Source organism: Rana temporaria, chromosome 7, assembly GCF_905171775.1.
Source record: "Rana temporaria chromosome 7, aRanTem1.1, whole genome shotgun sequence".
Classification (NCBI taxonomy): Eukaryota; Metazoa; Chordata; class Amphibia; order Anura; family Ranidae; genus Rana; species Rana temporaria.
In genome coordinates, this window is record NC_053495.1 from 177,771,250 (window position 1) to 177,786,920 (window position 15,671).

The 15,671-nt window shown below is 39.8% G+C and overlaps 1 protein-coding gene across 1 annotated transcript in view; it reads left to right on the plus strand.

The window, feature by feature from the left end:
* Positions 1–697: 697 nt before the first annotated feature.
* Positions 698–15,671, plus strand: part of TRABD2B (TraB domain containing 2B) — a 352,534-nt gene continuing 337,560 nt past the window's right edge. The window contains exons 1-2 of the mRNA XM_040360538.1: positions 698–1,070; positions 8,335–8,895. Coding sequence (XP_040216472.1) covers positions 957–1,070; positions 8,335–8,895 — 675 coding nt within the window. The 5' untranslated portion in view covers positions 698–956. The remainder of the gene's footprint in view (positions 1,071–8,334; positions 8,896–15,671) is intronic.

Consider the following 15,671-nt stretch of genomic DNA (forward strand, 5'->3'; position numbering starts at 1 on the left):
CATTACATACAGGTGTTTCCCATGTCAGGGACTGGTGAGGACTGGGAAGAGACTGGTGAGGACTGCTGTTTCCTATGTCAGGGACTGGTGAGCACTGGGAAGGGACTGGTGAGGACTGCTGTTTCCTATGTCAGGGACTGGTGAGGACTGGGAAGGGACTGGTGAGGACTGCTGTTTCCCATGTCAGGGACTGGTGAGGACTGGGAAGGGACTGGTGAGGACTGCTGTTTCCCATGTCAGGGACTGGTGAGGACTGGGAAGGGACTGGTGAGGACTGCTGTTTCCTATGTCAGGGACTGGTGAGGACTGGGAAGGGACTGGTGAGGACTGCTGTTTCCCATGTGAGGGACTGGGAATGGACTGGTGAGGACTGCTGTTTCCCATGTGAGGGACTGGTGAGGACTGCTGTTTCCCATGTGAGGGACTGGTGAGGACTGGGAAGGGACTGGTGAGGACTGGGGTGGACGAGTGAGGACTGGGAAGGGACTGGTGAGGACTGCTGTTTCCCATGTCAGGGACTGGTAAGGACTGGGAAGGGACTGGTGAGGACTGCTGTTTCCCATGTCAGGGACTGTTGAGGACGAGTGAGGACTGTTGCTTGTAGTTAATGAGTTAATGATTGCGGGTCGGGGAGGGCCCGGCGCTGCAGAGAGTCTTGTGTCTGCCCCCTCTAGTGGGCGGTGTGTGTGTTGAGTTGAGGATGGGACTCCGCGAAGTTTGTAAAGTGCTGTGTATGTCCCGGCCGCTCCGCAGTGTGATTGGGAGGGAGATGCAGAGCTGCAGCCGCCTTCATGTGCCCATAGCAGCCCTCAGTACTGCCCTGTGCCCGGCACCCCTCCACCCCGCCTCTGCCATGGGGGAGCACAGCGCCGTGTACAGCCCCAGCCTGTGATCCGATCCCAATTGTCGGCACTTGTTAGATGAGGAGAGAAGGGATCTGAGCTTTACTGGGAACCATGAGGACCAGGACTGGAGTGCTGTGCTTTGTACTGGGCACCCTGCTCATCCTCCAGGAGGGTCAGTGCAGGAGGCTGCCCATGGACACTGGGCAGTGCGGACTGCCCAAGGCGGTGAGTTACTGGAAGGGGTAGAGGGATTCCCCATCTGTCTGCCTTCTACTCTCTGTGAACTTAAATGACATCTGCAAGATTGCTATGCATTGCATGTGTGTGACCCTTATTCCTTGTGACGTGATACTAATATTTCCATCCAGGGACACTCTGCTGCTGAGTCAGATATGTCTCATGTCATTACCATCCAGCTACAACCCATCCATTGCTCTAGTGTATAAGATTGCATGTGTGTGACCCTTATATTATATGACTTAGATACCAATTGTTTCCATCCAGGGACACTCTGCTGCTGAGTCAGATATGTCTCATTTCATTTCTGTCCAATTGCTACCCTTATTTTATATGACATATATGACAAATATTTGCATCCAGGGACACTCTGCTGCTGAGTCAGATAAGTCTCATTTCATGACTGTCCAGCTACAACCCATCCATTGGGCTATAATATAAGATTGCATGTGTGTGACCCCTATTTCATGTGATCTAATGCTAATTATTCCACCCAGGGACACTCTGCTGCTGAGTCAGATAAGTCTATTTATTTCATTACTGTCCAATTGCTACCTATCCATTCTATTGGTCTATAATATAAGATGTGTGTGCCCATTGGCTATTCTTTTATATGACATAGATGTCAAGTATTATAATCCAGGGACACTTTGCTGAAGACTCTGTACATTTTATTACTGCCCAACTGTGATATGCCCATGACATTGGGTTATACTATAACGTTACTATGCATGGAATATACACAATATGCCCCTTAGCAATTCTTCTATATGACATTTTCCAGGGACATTTTTCTGCTAAGTCAGATAATAAGCTCTGTCCCTTTCATTACTGCCCATCTGTGGTCTATTAAATAAATTGGTTCATAACCTAACCTTGCTATGCATTGTATGTGGATGCCCCCAATGTTTTATATGACATGACAACTTTTTTCAACTTTTCCAAGGACTTTCTGCTGCTTAATCTGTCCTTTTTGACTGCCAACAGCAATATGTTCATTAAATTGCTTTGCATTGCATGTGTATGCCCCATTACCCCTTTATCCAAGGACACTGTCTATTTCATTACTTATTCAATAAATTGGGTGATAACATAAGATTGCTATGCAGTGGATGTGTATTCTCCTTATCCATTCTTTTATATGGCATAGATATTATTTTTTTTTACTTTTTCCAGGGACATATTGCTTATAAGGCAGATAGGACTGTCCTGTTCATTGCTCTTCAATATCAACCTGTTCATTACATTTGGTTATAACCTAACCTTGCTGTGCATTGTAGGTGTGTGCGCCTTTCCACATATTTAGGACATACCGTATTTATCGGCGTATAACACGCACAGGCGTATAACACGCACCCTAACTTTGAAAACTTAAATTTATTGAATTTTGAACATTTTCCAGGCAAAGGAAAAACAAAATAAAGGACAATGAAAGCAAAAGAAAAAATAAAACATAAAAGGACACATAGCATTATAAAGGGGCAGCACTAGGAGGGACCAGCAAAGTTGCCGGTGCCGCACCCTAACTTTAAGAGCGAAGGGCCAGATTCACGAACAATTTCGGCGGCGTAACGTATCCCCTTTATGTTACTCCGCTGCAAGTTTTCGTCGTAAGTGCTTGATTCACAAAGCACTTGCGTTTAAACTTGTGGCGGCGTAGCGTAAAGCCGTCCGGCGCAAGCCCGCCTAATTCAAATGGGGCGTGTACCATTTGAAATAGGCGCGTTCCCGCGCCGAACGTTCTGCGCATGCTCCGTTAGTAAATAATTTCCTGCCGTGCTTTGCGCGAAATTACGGCGCCCCAACGTGTTTTTTGAACGGCGACGTGCGTTACATCCTTTCGTATTCCCGGACGTCTTACGCAAAAAAAAATTGAAATTCCACGCGGGAACGACGGCCATACTTTAACATGGCTGGTCTAAATCTAAGCCATGAAATAGCAGGTTTAAGTTTGCGACGGGAAAAACCAACTAGCGACGACGTAAGAGAATGCGACGAACGCGCGTACCTTCGTGGATCGCCGTAAACAGCTAATTTGCATACCCGACGCGGAAAACGACGCAAACTCCACCCAGCGGTCGCCGAAGTATTGCATCCTAAGATCCGAAGGCGTACGAAGCCGTACGCCTGTCGGATCTTAGCCAAAAGCCGTCGTATCTTTGTTTGTGAATTACAAATAAAGATACGACGCGGCAAATTTGAAAGTACGCCGGAGTATCAGCAGATACTCCGGCGTACTTTTTCTGTAAAGTTTCAGGAAAAAAATAACACGCAGGCACAGTGTATCCTCTATTTTCAGGGTAAAAAAGTGAGTGTTATACGCCAATAAATACAGTAATTACACATTTTTTTCATCCAGGGACACTTTGCTTCTGAGTCTGTCAGTCCATTTCATTACTGCCCAAAGGCTACCCACATAAGATTGCTCTGCATTGGATGTGTATGCCCCAAGCCAGGCTTTTATATGACACTTAATACTTTTTTTCAACTTTTTCAGAGACATTTTATTGCTTAATCAGATTATTCTTTCCCTTTTATTAATGTCTAACTGTGATCTGTTGAGTACATTGCGTTATAACATAACATTGCTATGCCTGGCATCTCTATGCCCCCATTTTTTGAATTATATAGTTACCAATTTTTTTGTATCTCTTCCAGGGATACTTTGCAGAAAAAATGTGTCCCTTTCATTAATATCTAATGTGATCTGTTCATTCAGTTGGGTTATAACATAAGATTGCTATGCATTGTATGTGTTTTATATGACACAGGGGGAGATTTACTAAAACTGGTGCACACAGAATCTGGTGCAATCTACATAGTAACCATACATTTACATTACATGGCAAAACATTGGCTACTTTGCACAACTGCACCAGATCCTGTGTGCACCAATTTTAGTAAATTTTCCCCCAAAGTTACCTATTCTTTTTTTTACTTTTCCCCGGGACACTGCTGCTAAGTCTGCCTGTCCCTTCCATTACTGTCAAACTGCTACCTATTCATTAAATATAGGTTACATGTCATGCCAGTCACAACCTGTTTATAACCTGTCATAATTTGCACGAGAATGAAATATAAATGATAGGCATATACAGTATATACAATAATAGCCGTAAAAGTGTAAATGGACGGTAAGAACCGAGCCTGGCGGGCAGAAATTGGTGCTCTATGTGAATTCAGACCTGTTACCGGGGATGACCAAGAACAGGTTATAAACGGGGACTGGAAGGGTTGTCAGGGGCGAGTGACAACTATGTATTATATATCATGAGAAAGAGAGTAGTACAAATATCTATCTATCTATCTATCTATCTATCTATCTATCTATCTATCTATCTATCTATCTGTCGGTCGATCGATCGATCTATCCTTCTATAACTTGAGTTAGAGTTCTTCATAATTCTAAAGAAAATATCCTTAGTCTGTATTGTGGTTTGAAAACTGTCACATGACATTTAAAAAAAGTATCGGTATTCGGTATCGGCGACTACATGAAAAAAAGTATCGGTACTTGTACTCGGTCCTAAAAAAGTGGTATCGGGACAACCCTAGTTGATATATAGATAGATAGATAGATAGATAGATAATGATTTTGACAGACAGAGAGACAATGATTTATATATGGATAGATAGTTATATATATAGATAAATAGACAGTGATTTATATATTAGATAATGATTCATATATGGATAGATAGATGGATAGATAGATAGAAAGATAACGTATAAATGGATAGATAGATGGATATATAGATAGATAGAGAGATAATGATGTATATATGGATAGATAGATAGATAAATAGATGCATACATACATAATGATTTAGACAGATAGAGAGACAACGATCTAAATATGGATAGATAGTTAGTTAGATAAATAAATAGACAATGCTTTATATACGGATAGATAGATTGATAGATAATGATTTATATATTAGATAATGATTCATATATGGATATATAGATAGATAGATAGATAGATAGATAGATAGATAGATAGATAGATAGATAGATAACGTATATATGGATAGATAGATAGATAGATAGTTAGATACATAATGATTTATAGATAGATAGATAGATAGATAGATAGATAGATAGTGATGTATATATGGATTGATAGATTGATAGATAATGATAGATAGATAGATAGATAGATAGATAGATAGATAGATAGATAGATAGATAGATATATAGATAATGATCTATATATAGATAGATAGATAGATAATGATTAATAGATAGATAGATAGATAGATAGATAGATAGATAATGATTTATAGATAGATAGTGATTTATAGATATATAGATAGATAGTGATTTATAGATAGATAGATAGATAGTGATTTATAGATAGATAGATAGTGATTTATAGATAGATAGATAGATAGATAGATAGATAGATAGATAGATAGATAATGATTTATAGATAGATAGACAGATAGATAGATAGATAGATAGATAGATAGATAGATAGATAGATAGATAGATAATGATTTAGATAGATAGATAATGATGTATATATGGATGGATAGATAGATAGATAGACAGACAGACAGATAGATAGATAGATAGATAGATAGATAGATAGATAGATAGATAGATAATGATAGATAGATAGATAGATAGATAGATAGATAGATAGATAGATAGATAGATAGATAGATAATGATTTATAGATAGATAGTAGAGTAGTACTATAAATATTTCTAGATATAGGTGTACACTTCCATCTGAGGGATGTATATTATATAAATTCTATCATTATTTATACACATTGATTTAGACCATTTATTTATAACCTTTTTTCCTAAAACTTGTTGAAGTGATAGATATTTGTAATACTGGAGAACTACAATGGGTTACTTTTGTAAAGTGTCTTTGCAGCATTCTAAGCCAGTCGTATTCCTGGAGAGTAGTGGTGTCTATGTGACAAGGATTGTACTTTTAGGAAGTGATGTGGGGTGGGGGCAGGGTGTACGGAAAGCTTTGATTCCAATCCTATTTATCAGGCCATGCACTGAGAGGATAACAGCCATTATTTGCGCACCCCGGGGTGTCTCTGAACTGGGAGTGACCGCTGAATGGATGCCGCTTATACAGAGGTGATTTCCTGGGGAAAGCTCGGTGTCATTTTTCTGGCATGTTGATAAAAGTTATTAGAGCCTTAAAATGAGTACATTGTGACCATCAACATGTCTCAGGGTAGTCCTAGGGGTTGATTTACTAAAGGGCAAATAGACCGTGAAAGATTCTCCAGAGCTTAGTAAATGAGGAAAGTTTCACTTTGAAAAGAATACCCAATCACATACAAAAAAACTGAATTTTTTGCTTGCACATGATTGGATGATAAACGTCAGCAGAGCTTCTGCTCATTTACTAAGCACTGGAGTTACTGCAGTTTGCAAAGTGTACAGTCCTTTTGCATTCAATAAATAAACCCCAAAGATGGGACATATACTGCTCAAGGTGCAATGATCACAACAAGTCCTTTATGTCAAATAACAATACATTTTAACATGTCAAATGACTACAGATGTGCAATGTTTGCCTATTTTTTTTTTATAATTTATTAGATATGGTGGGATGATTTACAGTATTCAAAGGAGTAGAACACGTTCACTTTAAAAATGAATTTTCACTTAGTGAATGCAAAGGAACACAGTGAAAATACACTTTGCAAAGGATACCCAATCATGTGCAAGGAAAATGTACAAGATTTTGTTTCACGCATGATTGGATGATCAATGTCAGCACCACTTCACCACAATCACTAATATCATTGAAAGTTCTCCTTCCAAAAAGAAAATTCACTTTGCAAAGCCATTATGTCCCTGAAAAGCGTCCACCGATATCCTTCATATGCTAAGCAACTTGTCTCACTGCTAATAGAATTAGAATAAAATAATAAGGAATAAAATAATACAATTAGAATTCAGTTAGCATTGAGGAAAGTCTCTTCGTATATGAAGGATGTTGGTGGAAGCGTTTGATTGATGGCTTCTTAACCACTGATGACTTCCTAAAAGTAGGATCATTATCAGATAAGTATAGACGCTGCTACTCTCCAGAGATAAGGCAGACTTTGTATGAAGTCCAAGCCAGTCACTAAAAAAACATGGATATACTCAATGTTCTCCATTATTTAAAATAATTATCACTGGGACAAGTTTATAGATAGCAAGTTGGGTTGAGTCAAATTTGCAAATTTAAATGATTGCGTGTATGACATTTTTATACTTTAAATATTATACATCCTGAAATATTTAAGAAAATAGCTAAATCTGTTCATTTTTATTGCCCTATATATTTATTTTTTATTTATGCTTATATATTATTTTAAATATTATATTTTAGTTTTAAATTATCATTATTTTATATTATTTATTTTTAGATTATTATTCTTATTATTTATATTATTCTTATTCTTAGTCTTATTTTATTATTTTATATTTTAATATACTACTTTATAGATTATCTATCTATCTATCTATCTATCTATCTATCTATCTATCTATCTATCTATCTATCTATCTATCTATAAAAAGGTAATTTATTGAAGTTCTCCAATATTAAAGATATTTATGATTTGAACAAGTTTTAGGCAAAAAAGTTATAAATAAATAGTTTGAATCAATGTGTATAAATAAATGATAGAATTTATATATTATACATCCCACAGATGGAAGTGTACACCTATATCTATAAATATTCATATTACAGTACTACTTTACTATCTATCTATCTATCTATCTATCTATCTATCTATCTATCTATCTATCTATCTATCTATCTATCGGGCAGATTCACAAAGATCTGCACCCGCTGAGATACGCGCCGCCGTAACTTACCTGGCTTTGGTTTGAATCCTGAAAGAATTTGCGCCATAAGTTACGGCGGCGTAGTGTATCTCTCGCGGCGTAAGGGCGCGGAATTCAAATGCGGCGAGTAGGGGGCGTGTTTCATTTAAATGAAGCGCGTCCCAGCGTCGAGCGAACTGCGCATGCCCCGTCCGTCAAAACTCCCAGGGTGCATTGCTCCAAATGACGACTTATGCAAACGAAAAAAAAATTAAAAATAAAAATAAAAATCTATCTATACATCATTATCTATCTATCTATCTATCTATCTATCTATCTATCTATCTATCTATCTATCTATCTGTCTGTCACATCTCATCCCATTTAAAAATTTTGGACGCAGCTGTAGACTTTCCATAAACTGACTAACCATGCTCTCTTTTTTTCAGCAAGAAGAACTAAATTCCTTCTTGTGGACCGTTAAAAGAAACCCTCCTGCTTATCTCTTTGGAACCATCCATGTACCGTACACTAGAGTTTGGGACTTTATACCTCAGAACTCCAAAAAAGCCTTCCAGGAAAGCAATAATGTGTACTTTGAGCTGGACCTGACGGATCCTTATACCATCTCAGCACTGGCCAGCTGTCAAATGCTCCCACAAGGGGAGAACCTGCAGGATGTTCTGCCCAAGGACCTCTACCGGAGACTCAAAAGGCACTTAGAATATGTCAAGTTAATGATGCCTCACTGGATGACCCCAGACCAGAGAGGCAAGGGTCTCTATGCAGATTATCTGTTTAACGCCATTGCTGGGAACTGGGAGAGGAAGAGACCCGTGTGGGTGATGCTGATGGTGAACTCTTTAACAGAAGCAGACATTAGGTCTCGAGGAGTACCTGTCTTGGATTTATACTTAGCCCAAGAAGCAGACAGGATGAGGAAGAGAACCGGAGCTGTGGAAAGGGTGGAGGAGCAATGCCACCCTCTGAACCGGTTAAACCTGTCCCAGGTAGGACCCAGAATTTTTCTTTATTAATGTTGCTTTTGAAGTTAACTCAGGATGTTTTGTAACGCAAAACTGTTCCTTATTTGTGAAATGATGTGGAAGATTCCTGTTCATTTTACAGCTGCTCAACACCACAAGAAAAATATTTATTATTGAATGCTGATTTTCTTAGGGACCTTAATATTTTTACACTCCTAAATACATATTACGTAATCATACCAAAGAACATTCACATCTAAAGCGTTCAGTGTGAACATTGCGTGATGCGTGGCTTAATTATTTTAGCTGTAGAGAAAAAGCCTTACCAACTCTTTAAGTGGTCATAGACATCACCTAGTGGTTGGCCATGCAGGCATCCAACTATCCAACAATTGTTTCAAAAAGAGCTGCATTTAAGCAGGGTTTTTTTTCAGGGGGAACTCAGTTCCACCACCTCTGGCTCAGATCCTTTGGTGCCTGCTCACCACAATCACTTGTAAAAACAGAAGTCTGGTTTCTGTGTTTACAAGTGATAGCTCTGCACTCTGTGTGTAACCCCCCCTGAACTCTACACTCTGTATGTAATGCAATCCTCGTATTTAATGGCCCTTTAAGACCCTCCTACTGTTCGTGAAATTTGACTGATCACGCCCACTATTTGATGTGATTTGGAGTGTGTGTGTGGGGGAGGGGTTTTGGGGGGTCATGTTTGAGTTCCAGCACCTATTGTTTGAGAAAAAAAGCCCTGCATTTAAGTATATACAAGGTCCAAACTTTTTTCGGTTTTGTTTTATGCAGAAGGTTTGCAGATTAAGTGAAACCCTTTATTAGCCTATTTAAGATATTCAAGACACAAGTTTTTGAGGTGTCTTAGATCCCTTCATCAGGCTTTAAAAAGCTTGAAGAAGGAATCTAAGGTAACCCAAAACCGGGCTAGAAAATCCCATGAAGTAGCCAATGCTCCTTAAAAATTAGAGCCATTGCCCAAATTTTGAGGTTCTCTAGTTGTCCTTTGAGCTGGCTCCTAATAACACTGTTGGCTCCTGGACTAGATAGACCGGCTTCTGAATTACTTATTAATTTGTCCACCCTGTCCCTAAACCTTTAATAACTTCAGTTAACCAATAAAGGCTATCACTTAAACTACCAGCTTTCTGTATTGATTGATGGCTAAAACAGTACAATACTCTATCATTGTTTCATTTTCAATAGATTAGGGAAAGGGTTAAAACTAGAGTTGCACTGATACCAGTATGAGTGCCGATACTAAGCATTTGCACAAGTACTTGCACTCATGTAAATGCTCCGATACTAAAACCGATAGGAATCTTTTTCAAATCACACTTTGATCCGATGACACGCTTTTTTCGAACAAGCTGTAAAAACTCATTGACATGCACATGGAAACTGATGTCCCTGCAAGTGAAATCTCCATCATCAGTTTTCATGCATGTATAGTATGAGCCAGCCCGTAAAAAAGCTGTCATATGACACTAAAAATAGGCATCAGTAATTTATATCGGCGAGTACCGGTACTCCTACTCAGTCTTCAAAGCTGGTATCAATGCATCCCTAGTTGAACCCAATATTACATTATTTTTTACTTGTTATGACCCCCCTGGGGAGAGTTCCGTTTACATCTTACCCTGGAGACGCAACAGGAAATGAGGGAAAACGTCTACATACTGAAAATAATTAACCGTAGAAAGAGGTGTATCTATTGGAGGATTGTTGCTCTTTTAGCAACAAAAAAGTAATAGCTAGATTCAGATACACTGGCATAACTTTGAGGCCGCGTAGCGTATCGCATATAAGCTACGCCCCCGTAAGTCAGAGAGGCAAGTGCTGTATTCACAAAGCACTTGCCTCCTAAGTTATGGCGGCGTAGCGTAAATGGGCCGGCCTAAGCGCGCCTAATTCAAATGTGGAACAGGGGGGCGTGTTTTATGTTAATGACTGGTGACCCGACGTGATTGACGTTTTTAACGAATGGCGCATGTGCCGTCCGTGGACATACCCCAGTGTGCATTGCTTCAAAGTACGCCGTTTCGACATGAACGTAAATTACGTCCAGCCCGATTCGCGTAGGACTTCCGCAAACGACGTAAAAAGATAGGCTTGTTCCGACGTCCATACCTTGCATGGGCTGCGCCACGTAGGGAGCAGCTTTATCTTTACGCCGGTGTATCTCTTATGTAAACGGCGTAACTAATTGCAACGGGCGCACGTACGTTCGTGAATCGGCGTATCTTGCTCATTTGCATATTCAATGTGGAAAACAACGGAAGCGCCACCTAGCGGCCAGCGTAAATATGCACCCTAAGATATGACGGCGTAGGAGACTTACGCCGCTCGTATCTTAGCCTAATTTAAGCGTATCTGGTTTCCAGAATACGCTTAAATTTACGACGACCTAGATTCAGAGTTACGACGACGTATCTACTGATACGCTGGCGTAAACGTCTCTGAATCCAGCTATAATTTTTTAATCTCCTCAAATTTTGTGTCTTGGGGAGAATGGTGGCCAGGACTGAGGCCCCGTACACACGACCGAGTTTCTCGGCAGAATTCAGCCAGAAACTCGATGGGAGACGTATTCTGCCGAGAAACCGGTCGTGTGTACACTTTTCGCCGAGGAAACCGGCGAGGATCTCGTCGGGCCAAAAAGAGAACATGTTCTCTATTTCCTTGTTAGTCAATGGGAAAAGTTGGCTCGGCAAGATCCTCGGCGGCTTCACAAGGAACTCGACGAGCAAAACTATGTGTTTTGCCCGTCGAGTTTCGCGGACGTGTGTACGGGGCCTAACAAAGAGCTGAATCTTCCCACAGACAGCAATAAAAAACCCTCCTTACTTTTTCTGAAAAAAAAAATGCCTTTTCATACGTTATAATTAGCATGCTTGTATGGTATAACTGTGTTTGTTAACCAGTTAGAATCGAGGGAGTAGACACATCCAGTTTTATAATATCAGAACTATATTCTAAATTCCAACCCAGAATTAAACTGGTCACCTGTGGTCTTGGGGCTGCCCAGTGCTATTCATGGCCATAGAGATCCTTGCCAGATCACAGACGATCATCTCGTATACCAACAGATATGATTCTACATATGGACCAATTTAGGCGCCTTTATTTTTGTGCCACAAGAACAAAACTATTTTCCCAGTTCCCAAACTGGGAACAATCTAATTCAGCTTTTCCCAACATTTTAACTCCTTCATATAAATTTCAGGTTTAATGGAACCATTGCTAAAACCATTTTTTTGGGGGTCAGTGGGAAAAATGCCACCTTCCATTGGTGGTCAGTGGGAAGAATCCCTCTTTACAGCAGTCAGAATGCCAGTTGGTGTCATTCCACTCTGCCCAATGGACTATGCAGACTCCATCAGATGGGAGGTCAATCAGCGACAGCACAAGGAACCTCTTGAAGAACCCTAGCTTAGAATGGCTGAGCTAAGGCTATGTTCACACCTATGTGGGTTGTGGTTGATGTACACAAATTTTCACAAATGTATTTGATGTGTTTCGTGTTTTTGGGAGGTGTCTGTTGTCATGCAGGAGAAACCAGCAAAAACGCATTTTAATTATGTTTCTTCTGCATTTCCATTGAAGTCTATGGCGCCTAAAATGTAACATGCTGCAGTCAAAGAAGTCCCTCAGGCCTCGTACACACGACCGAGTTTCTCGGCAAAAACCAGCAAGAAACTTGCTGGGATTTTTTTTTTTTTGCAGAGGAAACCGGTCGTGTGTACATTTTTCGACGAGGAAACTGTCGAGAAACTCGACGAGCCAAAAAGAGAGCATGTTCTCTTTTTCCTCAACGGGAATAGAGAAAATTGGCTTGTCGAGTTCCTCGACAGCCTAACAAGGAACTCAACAAGCAAAATGATGTGTTTCGCCCGTCGAGTTCCTCGGTCGTGTGCGAGGCTTGACCCTTTCTAAAAAGTGCACTGGTTAAAAATACACACGATCGGATTTTCCCACAACAAATGTGTGATGTCAGGGTTTTGTCGGAAATCCGACCATTTGTATGCTCCATCGGACAATTGTTGTCAGATTTTCCGAGAACAAATGTTTTATAGCATGCTTTAATACACTTGTTGTCGTTTTATCCGATCGTCTGTACATCGGAAAAAAATCCAAAATACAAACACGCATGCTCCGAACAACTAATGTTAACCATAGCACAACATTAGCAGAAGTTGCCCAAAGGGTGGTGCTAAAGAGCTGAAAAACTACATCGTTTTGTGTATGTTGGCTGAAAAAGTTCTGCCGTCTGTATGCATACCAAGTTCACGGACAACGCCCTTCGGACAAAATTCCACAGCTTTGTCCGATGGAAATCCGATCGTTAGTATGAGGCTTTACTGATAAGAGTGCTTCACAAGCAGAGAGCACATGATGTTATTAGCTGATAAGATTTCTGGCAGAATCACCAGACATTTTTTTTTCATTTTTCAAACTGATATAACAAAATGCTTTTAATGATATAATTATATGACCAATCATTGCTGAGGTTTACATACACTTTATATTTAAACAATATCCAAAGCACAGAACAGGTGACTTTCTACTGCTAAATGATTTAATTTGTCCATATGGCCAGTTTAGCTCTGTCGCGGTCGCAGGATCTGCTGTAGTTATGCTCTTGGTGTCAAGTCCCAGATGAAAGTCACCCCTATAGTAAGGTCAGGGTGGTTCTTCGAGGACGTATGGGCAATGTCACAGAACGAGACAGCAACGCCCAGCCTTGACCTTATCACGAGTGACACAATACATACACTTTTCAACAATCTGGATTTTATCATCATGCATGAATGGGAATTCTCACTAACAGAAGGCTTGTTTCATTGATACTTTTTGAAAGTGGGAAAGAATCTAGCATTGTACCCCCTTCCTCTCTCTGCAGGGGTTATCTAAACAAAGCCTATTAACTATGCAGACCGTGTTGATAATGTTACATAGGCAGGTGATAAAAGTCGCTATATCATGTTCATTCCTTTGAAGGTATTGTTGAATTGTTTGAGTTTTGCTTTTTGATATCATTTATCTCTATACAATCATCCTGGTTTCTGCTTTTCATGGGACTTAATCAGATAATCTGCGCTTGGGGTATAGAGCTGACCACAGGCAGAAAATAACTCTTTGAGAAAGATCGTTGGCACAAGCGGGGATATTCATCAGATCAGTTAACGATTCACACCTTGTTTTATCTAAAGATAATCAATAGGAAATACGTATGTGCTCTTTTCTTTATTTTAAAACATCAGTTGGGCATTAGGTGGTGTGAATTTATATTTTTGTTATTTTTTGGGGTTTAGGTTTTCTTTAAATGCTTTTTTATGCTTTTTTTATGTACTTATTTATTAAAGTTTATAATCTTTTTGTTATTTTTACAGTATTTATATAATATGAATATTTTACCAAAACACATTTAACAAGGGATGCATCTGTTTTTGCCTATCATTGTATACCTGCTTGCATACACCTTGTGTATAATTCTTTAACCTCCCTGGCGGTATGATTCTGTCTGGAATTTTATACCAAAAGCGGTACAATTATTTTGCATGGAAATTTGTTATTTTACATTGTAGGCCTGTAATTCTTAGGAATAATTCACTTAAATCTGTCCAAACAAGAGTCTAGTAGACATCCCGGGTATGATAAAGTTTGAAACACAAAATCATAAATTATAATATAATAAATAACTATAAATAATTATAACAAATAATAATGTAATTATAACAAAAATTATTCAATAATGTAATCAAATCAAAATCACTAAAAAATTTGCTCAGTTGCAGAATTGTCGCTGTCATTACTTTTATTTTTTTATGACGGATTTCCCCACAAATCGTTATCGCTCAATTCTACAAGTGATTATAATTTATTATCGCTGTTTTCTAGCTGCTCTAAAACCACTTTTGACATAAAGGGACACTTTTGGTTGCTATGGACAATCTACAGTTTGCAGGGAGAAAGAACAGTTTTTATTTTATAAAAGTACATGTAGGGCACTGGGCAGACCACTAGGGACAAGGGGTGTGTATTTTTATCATACAGTACTGTAATCTTACAGATTACAGTATACTGTATGTATTGTGTATATTGTGTTTATTTAATTTTTTGAATTTGGCGCTGTTCTCCGCCCCCGTGCGTCGTAACGTCCCAGGGAACGGAGATCGGCGGCACACAGGCGGGGATGCATCGCAGCATCCAGGGACAAGGTAAGTAACTTGTGCCTGTGGATGCTGCGAGGCGGCTCTGAGTCTGGCTCGGGGATACCACTTTTGGTATAAAAAATTCACCCCGAGCCAGACTCGGGATTACCGCTAAGGAGGTTAAAGCAGGGGTCTCCGAATGCGGCCCTTTGCTTGCCTTCATCTGGCCCTTGGGGCACTATTCTATCCACTAACACCAACAATGAGGAATCATTCTTGTTGCTGAAATACACCAATGGGGCATTATTCATCCAACTGACACTATCCAATGGGTACAATTCCTTCTATTGACACCAACAATGGGGCACTAGTCCTCCCACTGACACCAAAGATATGGTATTGTTTACTCCCACTGGACATTTTCTACTCCCAATGGCCCTAGTTCGGCCCTCCTAAAGTCTGAAGTCTGCCCTACTCAAATGATCAAACTGGTGCTAACATACCCCCCCCCCCCTCCTGCACAGCTATTCACTGAGAAGACCAGATCCTGATGTGTTGGGAACCCGTGCGATTTTTGTGTGCATTCCCAACACACAGAGATGTGAACCGGGCCTTACTTGATAGAAACATGATACATAG